The 17,239-nt window shown below is 52.7% G+C and overlaps 2 protein-coding genes across 6 annotated transcripts in view; both read right to left on the reverse strand.

Moving 5' to 3' along the window:
- Nucleotides 1-8,172, reverse strand: part of KANSL1 (KAT8 regulatory NSL complex subunit 1) — a 92,116-nt gene extending 83,944 nt beyond the window's left edge. Inside the window, exons 1-2 of the mRNA XM_068661166.1 lie at nt 8,155-8,172; nt 7,444-7,676 (exon numbers count right to left, since the gene is read on the reverse strand). The gene's annotated coding sequence lies outside the window, so the exon portion shown is untranslated. The remainder of the gene's footprint in view (nt 1-7,443; nt 7,677-8,154) is intronic.
- Nucleotides 8,173-12,622: 4,450 nt separating this feature from the next.
- Nucleotides 12,623-17,239, reverse strand: part of CDC27 (cell division cycle 27) — a 32,505-nt gene continuing 27,888 nt past the window's right edge. For 4 of the 5 annotated variants that reach the window (XM_068660719.1, XM_068660718.1, XM_068660721.1 and 1 more), the window contains exon 19: nt 12,623-15,558. In XM_068660719.1, coding sequence (XP_068516820.1) covers nt 15,476-15,558 — 83 coding nt within the window. In that variant the 3' untranslated portion in view covers nt 12,623-15,475. Of the gene's footprint in view, nt 15,559-16,226; nt 16,864-17,239 lie in introns of those variants that run through there. The other variant, XM_068660722.1, reaches the window with a different exon arrangement.

Consider the following 17,239-nt stretch of genomic DNA (forward strand, 5'->3'; position numbering starts at 1 on the left):
GGCAAAAGGGGGGGGAGGGGAAGGGGCGGGGCCCGCCGCCTATTGTCCGCCCGCCGCCCCGCCGCCGCCCGCTAGGGGGCGCCCGCCCCGCCCCGCCCGCGGGGAGCGCTGCGCATGCGCTGTGGCGCGCCTCGTTGCCTCCCTCCCCCCCCCTCCTCCCCTCCGCCCTTCCCGCCCAGGGCACGGGGGCGGCGCGGGGGGTGATGGGAAATGTAGTCCGCAGGAGGTGCCCCCCCCCCACCCCTCACGGCCCGACACATGCGGAGGGGAGGGGAAGGGAGAAAGGAGGGGAGGGGAGGGGGGAGGGAGGAACCATCCCGGCCCCGCCGCAGGAACTTTCAGCGTTTTAAGCGTTTTCACCCAAAACACCGCTCCTCAGCCCTCTCTGCCCACCACACTCCCACCCCCCACGCACCCACCAGGTGTTATTTCCAAAAATTCCGCCCCTGCTGCTGCTCCTCAGGGTCCCCAAAGCCTGAGGGGCACCAACTGACCCCAAAACATCAACCCACGCCTCGTGGGGGGCCACACCAGCCTCCCCAGGCCGTCCTGCACAGGGGGTCCCACAGCCCCCACTGGGGGTCCCACAGCCCCTGATGACGAGGGTCGCGGCCTGACCCCACAGCCAACCCCACAAACACTCAGCACTGACAGGAAGCCTGGCGAGCCCTTTCCACAGCCAGCACAAAACAAATTTTCCACATGTTACAATACAGCTCCCTCCCCTCCCACTTCATCCCAGTACACCCAGTCCCCCCAGGACCAGCCGGCTGCCAGGACCCACCCGGCGGTGCCCAAACGGGCAGGACCGGGCGCTGCGCACGCCTCACGCCTCTTTGACCTTCAGCTTTGCCACAGCACAAGGGTGACGCCAACCCGCGTCCCACACAGCCAGAGCTAACGAAAACTCGCTCATCTGACGCCCTCTGAGGGCCCCCAAGCTGAATATTGCTGCTGGACAAGGCCACCCCACCCCCCCCAGGCGGGTCTGCGCGCTGGGTTTGAACCCGTAGCCGTTTAGGCTAACACACGACCTTCCCCTCGCTCCTGCTATGCTGCCCCTACAGTAGGATTGCAGTTATGCCAGCAGAAAGGTGCTTTGTATCCTCACCGTCTGCCTGCAAAGGGAAGGAGCCACAGCAGGGCACGCTGCTGTACGCCGGCAGAGAGGTGTCCTCACCCTAAGGAGTCAGCTTAAAATAAAAAAATAAAATAAAACCTCAAAGTGACACTGTTTTGACTGCAGAATTAGGTAAGACCTGCAAATATTGAATCCACAGCCAGTGTGGGCAACTGGACCAGAGCCAGACCTGCAAGCAGCAACTCACCCAGACAAGTTTCTTGCCCCTCTTTGCTTCAAATCCACCACCAGACAAGTGGAAATGCAGCCAGATGCTGCCTGCTGCCCAACACAAACCCGCAAAGCTTAGCACGTGTCTCAGTGTTTCTCAGGAGGACCGTCCAGTGTAGGACAGCGCAGCCCAGTGCTGGTTTTGATGCCCAGACAACTCGCCCTGCTCCTGTGGATGCTCCGTCCCTCGCTGTCCTCCCTCCCTGGCTGACCTCGATGGCCCTGTCCCAACGGAGCAGCTCTTCTATCTCAGCAATTCCACACAGAACCTTGAAAAATTACTCCAGAGATCTCGACCTGGTCTCTAAGTGAATGGTGAAACAGTGCCAAGGAGGACACGGGGACCGTGTGTTAGCAGCAGCCCCATGGCGGTGCAGAAGCAGAGCACGCAGAACGAGCTCCCTTCTGACGGGTTCCCGAAGTGCTATTTTTGAAAGGCTGCCACATGGTGAACTCAGCAGCTCCTTGCTTTCTCCTGGCCTGTTTCTCCCCACCACATTTGGACAACTCCTTAGGAAGCCAAGATACCAGCCCCTTACAAGAGCAAAACTCTCTCTTATTTTTTAGAAGCCTACCTACAACTCGGTTCAGCTGAAAACCAGTAGCAACACATGCACCTATATACCAGAAAAGAGGGAGAGGAAGGCTTTAGCAATCAGTTGTGGAGGAAGTTTAACATTTAAAAATCCAGTGCAAGGAGGTTTCTCATCTTTCACTCGTTCTGCACTGCCAAATTCTGCTAATCGAGGCAAGAACAACCACGAGCTGACCCCAGCCTGGCAGCCTGCTGCAGATCTGGGCTCTCTTGCAGCACAGCCATACCCACAGCTTTCACCAGTCACCCTGAGCTGGGGATGATGAAGCAAAAATTTCTGTGCAGTCCAAAATAACACGACTCTGGCCTTTGCCACGTACCTTTTTATAGCCTGCCCATTCAGAAGAGCACTGCAGCCTCCTCCCTGTCACCCAGCTGCTCCCGTCGGGCACGAGCCCACACCTCGAGTCACAGCTCAGTTGGCAACGTCCCCAAGGGGCTCTCGGCCAACAGCCCCATCCCTGCTCTACCAGCAGAGCCAACTGCCCTGTCCACGAGTCCCCCAGACGGGCTCAGGGCTCCTGCTGACACCCCACACATCACGAGGTGCTCTCGGTGCTGAACCCACAGCTTTTATAGCAGCAGCCTGGAAACCTTTCTTTGAAGCTCTCCTCTCCTACAAAGCACCAAGAACACACAAGCCACAGGGCTCCATACCCGGTGTACCCAATTGCTACCTTATTTCCCCCCCCACACACATCCTTTACCTATTAATCCTCGTGATTTGCTTTGACTGTTGGATTTCTAAGGCAGGTACAAGCTTGGTGTGCATAGACAACTATTTGTTCAACAAAACATACTAACAAATAAGCTAGGGCACATGGAGGGAGACTTCAGAGCATGCAAAGACCCCAGATCAGCTTGAGAAGCATCTTATCACAGCAGGGAAAGCAGTGACCACCAAGGGACACGGTGACACAACTCCCTACAGACACTGCCCCGGATACAGCTGCATTTTTTCCACGTGCTGGTTTGCAACTTTGCCATTTTTTGTTAAAACATCTAACGATCTCAGACATCAGCGGCCACTGAGGCTTCAGGAGATGCAAGACTCATCTATATTTAGCTTCAAACCTGATGAGCTGCAGCAACAACAACAAGAAGAGACCTTTGCAGCGATCGCTGCACTTCCAGTGCCCTTCTGTAACATCCGAGAAAGTGTCCAGTCACGGCACCAAAGGCACTCAGCTGTGACACACAGCACTCCCCAGCTGGCTCTTCTGAAAACACCCACCAGAAAGGACAGAAAGAGAGCAGAGCCCTTAAAGAGAGCCACGTGCAGATGGAGCAGAGGCTGGGGGGGCTCGGGGGGTATCTGTCCTGCTGAAATACCCCGAGGTCGAGCTACAGACCTGCACCCTCATCAGAGGTCAGCGGCTATTCCGATTTGCTTGGTATGAACAAGAAAAGCACACAGTACTCCCTTAACAAGCTGGCAGACCCACAGAAGTGACATTCCTGGTTTGAAAGCCACGGTAGTGATCCGGATCGAGTCATTTGATGCAGACACCCCTCACTGCGAGGGCAACGCGTGCTGTTTGTTCCCACATCGGACAGCCTGCTCTGGAAAGCACCACGATTCGAGGTCACAGTCCTATTGCCACCCAGGCCAGGAGTTGTTTTAACCAGTTGTGAAGGTGAAGAGCAGTCAGTGCCAGTGACATGGTAAGAAACTATCAATTACGGTTGCAACTGCAAAACGTTTTTATATGGTTTCCATAAGGAGGTTTTTATATGGTTTCCATAAGGAGGAGAGGCTGGGAACGGACGGCTTCTTACTGAAGGTAACAAACTAACTTCGCCACTGTATTTCTGAGTCCCTGCCAAGGATGTTGGTTTCTCCCTGCCAAAAACTGCTCAAATACTCCACACTGTTGCATCAGACCAATGCACGTCGTACTGAAAAGCCTCGCTTCTTAAAGTCCTCACGGGAAGCTCTGTTTTTACCAGTTTGGGGAAAACAGTGGAAGATCTTCCAAAGAACAGCAGGCCGAGTACTCACAGAAGAGCACCCTGAATTTGTCAGTCCAGCTGGGGTCTGATAGCCAGGTTCTATCAGCTTGCAGAGGGTAAAGCAGCCAGTTCTACATTTAGTTGTAACCCTGTATCATTTATGTCCCCGTAAGTTACCAACGATATTATCGATATTATCAGGTTGGCTTAGATCCATTCAAAACACGCACGTGGAACTGCACAAAAGGGGCAAGAATAACCCTCAGATCTCATCAGATTTCTCAGATATTTAAGAAGCACAGTGATGGCAGGAGTTAAGGTGATGTTTCACTATGGGAATCGTGATGTTTTGTGCAGCATGCAGCACACGATCCCAGGCATTTCATGATATCATTCCGCTGTTTATCTGTAAGTAAGGCAATGGCACACTTCGAACAAGTTGCATCCCTTCCATTTCACTTTACACGTACTTTATATCATGGGAGAGAAAAAGGAGGAAATAAAAGGACAAGGAAATGTGATCCTGCTCTACCTATGGAGAAGTCCATGTCTTATCAAACCAGGAGACAAAGGCTAACAGCGTGGGGACAGCATGTTGCAAATCCCAATACTCACATTTGTGTCCCCATAACTAGGGGCAACATTCTGCTCCACTGGAGGATGGGCAAAGACTTGGGAGGCTTCATGTAGAGGTTCAGAAGAACCAGCGAGGTCTGGTTAGGAATTCCAGCAACTCGTAGCAAGGAGTCTGGGGCTGAGGGGAAGGCCAGACCTGTACCTGCTGTGCAGCTCAGCCCTTCTTCCTTCCACTTGCAAAGTCTCGATGTATTTCCCTTGATCCTGGGTGAGGAAATCCACAAGCCACACCTACGGCTCGCAGAAGGCCTTCACCAACTTGTCCTGCACCAAGCCCTGCACTCACACGTCCTGCTGTGAGTCAACGGCTGATCGGAGAACCAAGCCAGCCTCTAGCCACGGACACTGCTGGAAGCTGGACAGGGAAGTTTGAAGTCTCCATTTGTAATTCTCAGCCTCTTCCCCCCCACCACATTGCCTTTCCCAGCCTTTTTAACAGCAGAATCAGTTTCTGTTTCTATTACTGTTTAGATTGCCAGACTCAGGGAAAAGCACACCTTGCTATTGACCCACGGCTGCTGCAGCTGTTTAACCAGACTGAAACAGAATCAAATATGCTGGTTATTGACTATTTACTCCTCTGGTCATACTTAAGTCTCACCTAGCTATGCTCTGAGCGCTTCTGTTCCGCAGATAACCGTCTTCCAGTCTTCCAGCCCTAGGTTTTGGTGCTTCACACAAATTCCTCAGTCTCCGCCAAATCCACCTGCCTCCAAACCCGCAGCAATGCAGGAAAACACCAGGCATCATCGGTGGGAAGAGTCAAGTCCCTACACGCTTTCCTTGTTAAGGACACTTCCTACAGCAAGGCAGGCACAGCAGAACTGCAGGGGAACAGCAGCGAGACCAAGGCAGTGAGACCCCAGTTCTGCCACCACCTCACAAAGGCAGAACACACGGTGCTCCTGCTCCTCTGCTCCAAAACACCCTCCCTTCCCCTCTGAGGAGCAGCAGGCAAAGAGCTTTGTAAGACTTAAGGGCTGTAATGGAGCTGCTTTCCTTATGACTATAAAAACAAACTCAGGCTATGACAGCAATATCAGGTGCCACGGTTTGAGCCCAAGTCAGGAGCGCAGGACACAAAAGGATTCAAATACTGACTAGCCAAAGGTTTAAAGCTATTGGCACAGGAACAGAAGCCATACTCAAGCGCTCAAAAAAAATAAAGCAAGGTCCACCTGGCTCCTCCTGAACGCCTCCAAGCAAAAGCGCCGAGCGGACGTGAGAGCCCGACGCAGCGGCTGGCTGCACACCCTCCTCGGGACGCCCTCCAGCAGGCTCCTACGTGACCTGCCACGGGCACACCTCCTTCCCCTCAGCTCCTGCCACAGCTTGCGGAGAGCAACCCACCTTATCCTCCCGTGTGCCTGCTCCCGAGCCGCTCTGCAGGAAGAAGCGGGTACCTCCTGCACCCCTCCAGCACCCTGAGCCGAGGTTCTCCCCGGGGCCACCGGGCACGGGTCCAGGCTGCGCGGTGCAGGCGCTACCTGCAGCGTTTGCAGCCACCAGCATGAGATGGATGCTGCCTCTCGGGCTCACCGTGGCTTAAGGACTCCTCAATTTCACTTGGCTGCCCCCCATCCGCCTCTTCCAGGCTGGAGCAAGGGTAATGAGCTCACGTTTGGAATCCTGACATTTCGTTACATGAATCAGCACCGCCTCCAGCTGCCGCAGACCCTCACCCACTGACAGGGACAAGAAAATCCCCAGGCTGACAACATCCCAAGGCCACGCAGGCACCAAAGCCCCCACAGCCGCACGATGAACCCCTGCAGAAGTGAGGACTGATTTCCAGAGAAGCCACTTCCTGGCTTCCCATCGCTCCAGCAGGAGCTGTAGGAACTGCGATTTCTGGGAAACTGAGCGATAACCTCCAAAACTTGTATCGGAGCCTTAGCTTCCTTTTTAAAGCCCACACAACGATTTGCTGTTATTATGTACACACAGAATAAGAGCCTCTGCTTGTTTCGTCAGCCAACTGGAAATCAGATAGCAGAGCAGATTTGTCTAATGTTAGTGTGAAAGGACTGAGTAAAGATTTTTGGTTTTCCCATTCCAAAAGAATTTGTCTAAATTCAGCCCTGCGTAATTGGGCTAAAGTCAGGCTGTTTTGGCTTATAGACTTACGTGAGGAGGAAAACGTCCTCCCCTTCAGCATTCCACTTTATGCTTTACCCAGATCCGCATAACTCGATTGCTGCACCTAAGTGTTTACCCCGTAATAAGAGTTGCAAGATAACAGGTGACTTCTCAAAGCAAGCATCAGCAAGTCCTCACGGCCCTCCGATCCAGACCCAGAAGCTCTTCGGTCACCTCGCAGAGGCATGTGAAGGCGATCAGACTTGTCCATGGAAAAAATAAAAGCCAAGTTAAGACCCTCAGTTCTCATGGGGGAAAGCCAAATCCCTTAGACTGCTCTGACAGGTGCACACAGAACTCTGATAAACCAGGCTAAGGCAGCACACAAGGAGGATCTGCCAGCTGTGAGCCTGGGTTTTAGGGATGCACATGGTGTGAGGAGCAGAAGATTTTCCTTTTTCTAGGCAAGTCCCACCTCGGTGCCCTGGTGTTGCTGTGCACACGGACAGGCAGCACCAGGACACACAGACAGGCTCCCAAGAGGAGGCTGCACATCTCCTCCCTGCGTATGGGGGCACGGGTCCAGGCGGCACGGACCACTTTTGGGGGAAACACCCCTCAGACACAGAGCACGGCCCTGTTTTGCCCTGCCCCCGCATCTTAAACTTCAGCATTCACCAGGAAACCACTGCGGGGGGCCAGACTGGCCCCGCACCACCAGAAACCAGACGGGACCCTAAAAGCCCAGCGCAGCCCACCCAGCTCGGGTCGCTTTGCAGGCGGTGAGACCGAAATTCCTGCGGTCGGGTGGGATCGGGGGGGGCCCTACCTGGCTGGCCATGCCGGCGAGCCCCATCCTCACCACCTGTGGCCAGGGGGTGACCAGCAGCGTTCAAGGGAGGGATGCCAAATTCCAGGGGGTCGCTGAGCAGCGTTGGCGGGGGGGGGGGATCCCCAATTGCAGGGGGCGAGCAGCAGCACGGGCGGGGGGGTCCCGAACGCCCCCAGCCCCGGCGGCCCCGCAAGTTTCTGATTCCTCCGGAGGCGGCGAAGATCCGGGACCTGCGGGAAGAAGAGGCTGCGGTGAGAGACAGTGGGGGGGGGGGGGGGGGCCGCACCACTTTCACCCCCCCCCCCAAAACCGTGAAACCGGGGGGGGCACCCCAGGATCCCCGCCCCCCCCCCCCAGCTCCCTCCACTCCCCCCCCACCCCGGGCCCGGGATGCGCCGGGGCTAAAATGGAGGCCCGGGATGGGCTGGGGAGGGAGGGGGAGGTTCCTGAGGGGGGGGTCCCCGCCTCACACTGAGCCCCCCCGAGGGGCTCAGCCCCCCCCCGGTACCGCGCCCCCCCCACCCCGCCGCGGCCCGGCCCGCTCCCCGCAGCCAAGTTGCGGGAGGCCGGTGGGGAGAGGGAGAAGGGGGAGGGGGGGCGAGGCCGGGAGTCCCCCCCTCACGGGAGCCCGACCCCCTGAGGGGGGTGTGGGGGGGGTCCCGCATCCCGGCCCCCCCCCCGCCCCGCACCGCCTCGCCCCGCACCTACCTGCGCCGCTCAACCAGCCTTGAAGTGGGGACCTTCCGCCCTCCCCCGCCCCCATTGGCTGAGCGCGGGGCATGCGCCCACCCCATTGGCCGCCGCCGCGTCAATCAGCCCCCTTGGGGGCGGGGCCTGCCCGGTGATTGATGCGGGGCCGCCGCTCGCCCCCCGCCCGCGGGGGCCGGGACCCCCCCCCCCTCCTTTAACGCCCCCCCCCCCCTCCCCTCCACGCCCCCCCTCCGGTGCCCCCCCCCCCACTTCGCTCCGTGCGCGCCCCCGAGGCGCGCCCCCGAGGGATGGGGAGCGCGGGGGGGGGGCCGCAGAGCGGGTCCCGGCCTGGTCCCGCCGAGGGGGGGGTCCGGGGGGGTCGCCACACGCGGCCCCCAGCCCCGTCCCGCAGCCCCGGGGGGGGCGCCAGGGCCCCGTGCCCTGGGTGAGTGGTGACACCAGGCCCCGGGGGGACACCGCGCCGTGTGGCCTGGGTGGCAGCAGGGCCCTGTGCCACGGGTGACACGGGCACACGGCCCACGGGTGACACGGCCCCGTGTCCCACGGGTGACACCAGGCCCCTGTCCTGTGGGTGACACAGCTTCCTAGGTGACCGGTGACACCAGCTCCATGTCCCACGGGTGACACGGTTCCTGTCTGAGCAGTGACTCCAGGCCCTTCTCCCACGGGTGACACCAGGCTGATGTCCCACAGGTGACAGAAGGCCCCTGTCCCACAAGTGACACCAGGCCCTTGTCCTGTCAGTGACACTGCTTCCTAGATAACCAGTAACACCAGGTCCATGTCCCACAGGTGACACAGTCAGGAAGTCTGAACAGTGACTCCAGGCCTTTGTCCCATGGGTGACACCAGGCTGACGCCCCACAGGTGACACCAGGTTGATGTCCCACAGGTGACACCAGGCCTGTGTCCTGTAGGTGACACAGCTTCCTAGATGACAAGTGACACCAGGCCCATGTCCCACAGGTGACATGGTCAGGAAGTCTGAACAGTGACTTTGTCCCACAGGTGACACCAGGCTGCTGTCCCACCGGTGACAGAAGGCTCCTGTCCCACAGGTGATCCTAGGCCTGTGTCCTGTAGGTGACATGGCTTCCTGGATGAGCAGTGACACCAGGTCCCTGTCCCACAGGTGACATCTTTTCCCGCCTGACCAGCGACACCAGGCCCACGTCCCACAGGTGACACCAGGCCCCTGTCCCCTCGGTGCCTGTGCCCTGCACCCATGGGATGCAGGAGGGGCGAAGCAGGGAGGGAAGAGCCAAGAGAGGGACAGAGCAGGGACACAAAGGTGTGACAAAGGCACGTGGAGCAGACATCACCAGGGCCGCCATCCCGAGCAGCCCCCCAGGACCACCAGCCCCTGCACCTCCTGGCCAGGACAGCCCGGCCACCATGTGCAGGTGGCACACCTCACCTGGGTCACCTCTGCTCTTTCTTTTTGCTTTTATCCATGTGCGGGGCTGGGTTTAACCCCACCAAACAGCCAGACGCCACATCCAGCAGGCTGAGGACGAGGGGAGCTCCTCAGCTTTTATCTGACGGAGCGGGGATCCCTAGGGCAGCAAGAGGACACCTGGATCATCCGTGGCTTCTCGGGGACCTGTAGGTCTCACCCCGCTTGTCAGGAGACACAAGCTGCTATACCCACACACCAGACGCCTTTCAGGAATATCACAACGCAGATATAAAAAGGGGGCAGGCGGCAGTGGGGTGCTGCAGCCTGTGCCCGGTGCAATAACTCTCAGATCGCTTTACACCACACAGGGAGGCTCTGAACAACGGCAGGCACAACCCCACAGCCCTGCCGAGCCATGGGCTGAGCCTCTGGTCCCCTGCGAGGAGAATTCCTGCTTGTTTGGGGCAGCAGCAACGCAGCCACATTTTAAAGCCAGCATCCTTCCAGAAAACAGAGCAGGGGATGCGCTCCCACCCAGCTCAGGGCAGAGAAGCAGCCGTCAGACCCCAGCGGGTTCCATTTCTAAATCCGTGCAGACACACACGAGAAACCAAAAGAGGCAGAAATTAGCAGGCTGAGCCTCTTGTCTCATTAAGGTTGCTTTCCAAATGTCCCAACAACAAGGAATTTCTGTTGTTCCTCGCGTATGCACCACAGGATTTTTTCAAAAAAGGAGTTTTTCAAGCAATAAATCATCTGAATGGGAAGATTGGCAGAAGGGAACTTTAGGCTCCTTCTTGGATATGGCTTTCCAAGGTATTTTTTTCTGGAATAGACCTTTGAAAGTGTTTTTTGGTTGGTTTACTTTTTTTTTTTATAATTATTTTTATTATTATTATTATGATCTGGGAGGTGTTTCTGAGACCTCCCTTATTAGTACCGTTAGGGTTCTTGAAAACCTCCTTATTCTTTAAGGCCAAATAAGACTGGGCCAGGAGAGCAGGTCCCATATGAGAAGGGGTCAGAGCATCATGAGAGCAGGGGCCAGGACGCCCAGACCCCAATGGAGCAATAAGGATCACAGCCAGAGCCACAGGTGGGATGCCCCCATTCTGTGATTTGGGCACCAGCAGGCGTGGGGTGCTGAGCATTGTGCTTGAGAAACCCAGAAAATCCCCAAACCAACCCAATCCTGCTGAACACAGCCGGCGCTGCGGGGCTGAGCTGTCCCCGAGCGGGCAGGGCTGGCACAGGGGCTGTTGGTTCAAGCAGGGATTGCCAGTTACCATTGGAGCTGTGACATTTGGGGGGCCTGTCACCCTGTGTGGGTGTTTTAGGGGGACCCTTTGGTCTCCCCGTGGAGCAGGGGCCGCGGTCGGGTTTACCTTTCTCATGGAGGGGCTCCAGCAGGGGCGATGCCGAGGCGAGGCGCAGGATCTGGTCCCACTCTGTGGCCAGGGCAGCATCCGCAGGGCTGGGAGGTGCCAGCCCTCCCCGGCTGGGGGCTTGGGATTTCTCCTGGGTCCATCTGGGTGCAGCCCCAGCCTTCCCCGTGCCCAGCCGGCCACACTCTCCTCGTCCCAAGCCATCCAGGCCGTGCTCACTGGAAACTTCCCCAGCCAACTGCCACGGAACCCACCGCCCGCTCCCAGCAGCACAGGGCCCGTGGGTGCTGCACCAACAGCCCCGCGTGCCCCAACCCTGCCTGGGGCACCCCACTGGTGGCACTGCCACCCCAAACAAGGGACCGGGTCCCCCCGCTGTCCCCATTCCCCAGGCTGCCACTGCAGGCAAGGAACAGCTCCCCAAGCTCACGCAACAGCAGGAGCCAAACTGAGACATCACGGGCCGCACAAACACAGTTTTGAGAAGCTGATAGAGAAAGCAAGTGGAGGAAGCCTGATTCTCTGCATTAATATCATTTTAAGCCCTGCTCCTCTGAGGATCAGGAACTCTTCCTGCCTTAGAAACCCAGTTCTTCACACCATGCACAGCCGAGTCTTACAACTCCTCTCAAAGCAGCTCAGCTCAGTTAGGAAACAAACAACACCTTTCAAGCAATATGAAAAATACCAAATTTCAAGCAAAATGAAAAATACCAAAACTTGGGCTCCTCTACCAAGTCTTGCTCAAATCAAGTCCCTAACGCTGACCGAGGGGCAGGAAACAGGGAGATGCTGCAGCAGCAAAGAACCACAGAGCAAAGCCCAACGTACCTGTACGAAGCTGTACACACTGAATGCCAAAAACATCCCCAAGCTGCAAAGTCCTGAGATGTTTCCAAGCCCTAACACGCGCTGCGTTGCTACCATTCAGTATCGCAGCCGAGTCAAATCTCATTTAAAAAAGGAAAAGCTTTGCTTTTCTCCGGAGGCACCTAAAGCTCAGCCAACCATTGACGAAGCTTCGCTTTGCCGCTAGGAAGCGTGCAGCCCGACGCACCCCGACTCGCCCAGAAGAGCGGCACAGGAAGAGCGACTCGGGGCTCTCGCTGCTGCGCGCAACGCGGGGTGGGAGGGCGGCTGCAGGAGCCAGCGCAGCCGTGCCCGGTGCGCAGCCATGGAAGGCCGGGTGGAAAGGCATGGAAGCAAAAAGGGAGGAGGAGTAGGAGAGGGTTAATTTCAGTGCAACTTTTACAGCCAAACCCGGCTCTCAAAAAGTCACCGGATTAGGCTGACACAAGACCCAGCGCTAGAAGCTTTAATCCAAGGGTACCGTGCTTGCAGCAGGAGGGATTCCCGGGGTGCCTGAAGCTTTCCGCACGTACTGACGAGCGTGCCTTCCTGGCAAGCCAAGGCTGTGACCATTTATCTGGTGTAGTTTCCTTCACCAAAGAGGAATAAGTTCTTGTTAGAGTAATTAATACAAAATGGTGTCAGCTGTGAATCCGGCTGGCAGGTTTCCAGCAAAGGGGGCTGCAGGAAGAGCCCCGGGACACAGGAGGTGGCACGGGGCAGAAAAGAGCCCCGGGCACCCAGCAGCTGCATCGCTGCGCCCACAGAGCTCTCCCCCTCGCGCTCTGAAGGCTGCATCCCAACACCCAGCCAAAGCACCTGCTGCTGAGCCTGCTTTTAAAAGTAGTTTATTTGGATTTTCCACATCCTTTAATGAATCGCAAATATATTAACAGAAAAGACTTTTTTTTTTCCCCCTAAGACTGTACAATTTCTGAAATAAAAAGTCAGGAAAGCAAAAAAAAAAAGACAAATTACATTGTTTCAATGCAAATAGTACACACCACACCCACACTTTGCATTTTTCCATATTTTTGTTGTAAGAAAATGACAGTTCCCTAATTCTTTTCAGTGAACACCCTTGCCCAAACCTGGCTGCCAGAGTGCCTTCGTGCCCACCGCCCTTCTCCTCGCCCCTCTTCAAAGAGTAACAAAACTTTGATTCAATACTAATTTTGTGCATCTATTTAGAAGGTAAAATAGCAGCGTGGTCCAAATGTTACTTGATATTCTTGGAGAGAAAAAAAAAAAAAGCAACCATTTAAGATATGATGTACATATAAAACAACAGGACAGTTTTTAAGTATTAAATCTTCAAGGTAGAATGAGTATCCTTTTAATACCCCAGCTGAATTAGGAACTCTTGCCAGGGTGTTGGAAATCTTAGTACAATTGTTCACAATTTTCAGAGAAGGGAAAAAGCCACCTAGTTGCCTAAACCTCTGGTCCCCAGTTAAACAAGCAGCACGTCTTTTGGAAAAGTCACAAGAGCAGCACCTGGTTTTTTTCAGATCTGAAATGGATGGAAAAAAAGAAGTGTGCAATTTTGGGAGCTAGAAGCACTCAGCGTTTCTTTAGATCTAAAGACAAAAGGCCCCCTGGCTTCAGCCGAGAGTCTTCTAGCTCCCGGGGAGAGGGAAGAAACTCCTGCTTTTTGCTTAGAAAACATCGGGAACCAAAAGGAAGGCAATTCACACATCAAGTGGTGGCACTCACACAAGTACTGCCTCCAGACCTTCTGCTGAGGTGTGGGGTGCTCTCAGACTCCTCGAGGAAACCTCATGAGGAACATGAGCCAAATCTGTGGGCGCAGTGCATCTGGATGGAAAAACGATGTCATGACAGAGCCGGGGAACCCAAGAGCCCCACGAGAGCTTCACCGTTGGCACAAAACAGCCCTTGGGAAATGCAAACCCTGTGTTTTCCTCAGGGAAGACGCACGAGGAAGGGAATCGCACCAGAACATTGATCACCACGGGAAGCCGTGCAGGATTCAGCACACTCAGGTCAGCCGAAACACGTTGTGGCTTCAGTTCATCCCCCATCCAGACACACATCGGGCTGAAGTGCATGGCTGAGGCACAAGGCTCCTTTCATATACCACCATTCCTCATTTTTTTCAGATTTAATTTCACACTATTAGGGGAGTTCGGGCCTATTTCTCTCCGCTTGTCCTCCGTCTTCCTGCTTCCAAAAAAAATCAGAGTATTTCTGCACAGCACTCGTGGATTATTTTGCATTTGATAAAGGCGTCCCGGTGGCTCACAGCCAGAGAGGAGCCTGCTGTAAGACAAGGCTGCAGTTTTAAAAGCTGAAGTTCTAAAGGGTAACTACACAACCCCTAAAAGAGATATTTAAAAAAATTAAGATTGATGACAAATAGGTTGCTATGAAATTTGTATCACTCCCAATTTATTATACATAAATTTAAAACTGCTTTTATCGTACACTTTCTCTATCGCCACTGCATAAAGGGCACCAAGTGTTGCTGCAAAACGCTACAAAGATCCTTTTGGACTGGATACTGTGGCATAGTTTTCTTCCCACAGCAGCAGCCCCAGTGGAAGAGGAAAGGGGTCTATGTTCCGACAGTGAGAAAGTACTCTAAGAGGCTTAAAGAACAGCTTAAAAAAGAAAGAATTGCACATTTTTGCACACTGCTTGGACCACACTTTAGAAAAGTTTTTAAAAGGACACTATCATAGCAATTACTTGATGCATTTGACTGTAAGGTCCTGATTATATTAAGGCTTCCACGGTCTTCCCAGTTTATTTGTTCAGAAAGACACAGGCGCTGTTGGTTAAGGGTTTGATGTTTCCACATTAAGTTTTATCTGCATTGCTCTTTGATTTCGCCCTTTATTAATTTTTATTCTCACACTGGGAAGAACAAGTCATGGGGTAGATGAAAAAAAATGAAGCAATGTGTTGCCAACTTGTTTCTCTGACGTACAAAGTAAAACATTGACATTTTAGAAACTAGGTGAATAAATTAATCCTTGGTTAGAACATGAAAGCATTCTGTGAAAGCTACGATTCTGCAATGTGATTCTCCTGCTACGTTTCCACTCCTGCAAGTTTGCACTCTAAGTATGGACACTGGGCATTTTACGTAGTCTGACACGCTCCCAGTCCTGAGCACGTGCATTGTATTTGTTCACGGGAAACACTGCAGCTTTAAGGTCATATACATTCCCTGGCATTTAAGTTACACTACAATATGCGAAAGTCTTTAACAGCCTGCATTTGTCAACACTGTCCTTGAAGAACTTGGAAATGAAGTTCAGCACTCTGCTTACCAAGAAAGAACCAAACTAAGACACATTTCTGGAAAAAGAACAAGACACTGCTTCATTAGTACTATCCCCGCATCTACTGGCTTCGTTACAGCAAACCACAAGTCTTTCTTCCGCGATATTTTTCCAGCAAATGGGAGTCCAAAAACAGTATTTCCTCCTCAGTCATTTTCATAAATGTGTAAGAGCCAACTAGTCAGACTCAGTAGCAGCTGAATATTGCACTGCCATTAATTCTGGTACAGTTTAAGTCTGAGTGGTGTACTCATGGTGTCAGTGGAGAATAATGACAATGCTGGCTCAGTGATGTGAAGACCCAGGATGCGAAGGAAGGGGAGAACACAACAGTACCAGTCACACACTCAAGCCCAGATACTGGCTTTTGGAGGTTAAAATTCATCGCTTTCAACTGCATGGAGCTGTGTGTCATCTGCATCCGTCATGCTGCTCTCTTGGGATTCATCTGTGCCAACTTTGAAAGAAAAACAGAACAACAAAACACAGAGTAGTCAAACAGTACTAGGCTGCTTCACTACAAAAATTCTTATACAACCAACTCCAGCATGTTAAAAACACAGCAGCAGCGTGCTTGTACTTCATTAACAATGTGGAGCTGAGTTCCTGCTTTCGTCCCCTTCCCCCAAAATGCTTTTAGGCCATATGGCTTCTTCCTTGCAATAAGTCAACCCCTGTCAACTTAATGAAGGCTAAATAAATGCATTTAGAAAGGAATTAACATAATTCACTATAAAAACATGCAGCCTAATTAAATGTCTTTTTAGATACCTTCTGTTAAATATCTGGAATTCCCGATGCCTGGCTAGGTAGGGATGGGTATGGAAGGTTCCAGAACTGCCTTAGAATTGTAACCCTACCAACTCTTTTGAATCATACCAACTACTTGAAACGCTCACGTTAGTTACCCACTGCATCAGTGCATCATGTCCACTTAATTCACAATCAATTAACATTAAATTAGAAGCATTAGACAGTCTCTAGTTGCTCTCTGCTTTCGTGACAAAAGCTACTGCATAAAACATAGGGGAAAAAATTGCTTTGAGTAAATGCATACAGAAGTTCCTCACACTCAATTACTCTGCTCACTCAAGCTCAGATGATGGCTGGCCTACAGCTTCCAGGAAAACTACTCAAAAACAGCAGAAATCTAAAGACAGCATGCTATGCACAGCATAAAGGAAAAATATATATATGAGAAGCTACCCTTAAATATTTAAACTTCTATACTAGTTTAAATTAGTACCAAGGTAAATATCTAATCATGGTTCTTGACGCATAGGAGTGCAACTGGGGTCTTTCTGTAGTACAATTCAGCGTATTATCATTTCCCAAATGACTAAGAGGTTTCATGTAGAGAAACACAGATGATTTTGCTGCTTTAAAGCAAACACTTCACAGGTTTCCTGCACAATAGGCTCATCAAGTTCCACGCTACAGAATTTAAAGCACAAAATATACTAGCCAACATGTTGTAAAGCAACTCTCCACTTATCTCACGTATCCTAAAAATGTTATTTAGCCGACACTGTGAAACTCATCTACATTATCTGAAGAGCCGAGGAAACTGAACTGTCTACACACAGCTTAAACATTGACATTGGGACATTGTTTTATTTCAGTTATGTTTATTGGACAATTTTTTTTTTTTTTTTACTGCTCTGTGACTTAAGTGTTGCTCAGAAGTTCAAGTACTCTGTCTCCATCTTCTGGTCAGAAACACACTCAGCCCCCAGTAAGCCAGCGTTCTAGGTTAGTCCAACTACAACAGCAGGGAGAAGAAAAGTCTGATACTTCAGGAAACACAGCGCAGGAGAGTTCCCATTATTAAAACGCACACTGTACACAGGATCAGTAAAAAATATTATGATATACAGTCACCATAACAACTTTTTCAGATGAAGATTTTGGATTGTAGAACATAGTATACATGTTTTTGTTTTCAGAACTGCTTTTTCTTCTTTGGAGGGTAAGAACTAAATGGTTTATTAGTATTTATTCTCCACCACTATTTCATTTTCTATCAGCGAGCTCAATATTTATGACTATCCACTTAACATTACTCTGTGCTTCACTGGAACTTAAGCTCACAACAACAGCTTAGAAAGAAGGGAGACATCTGGGCCATCCTTTTCTGT

This window comes from Anas acuta, chromosome 25 (assembly GCF_963932015.1).
Source record: "Anas acuta chromosome 25, bAnaAcu1.1, whole genome shotgun sequence".
NCBI lineage: Eukaryota > Metazoa > Chordata > Aves > Anseriformes > Anatidae > Anas > Anas acuta.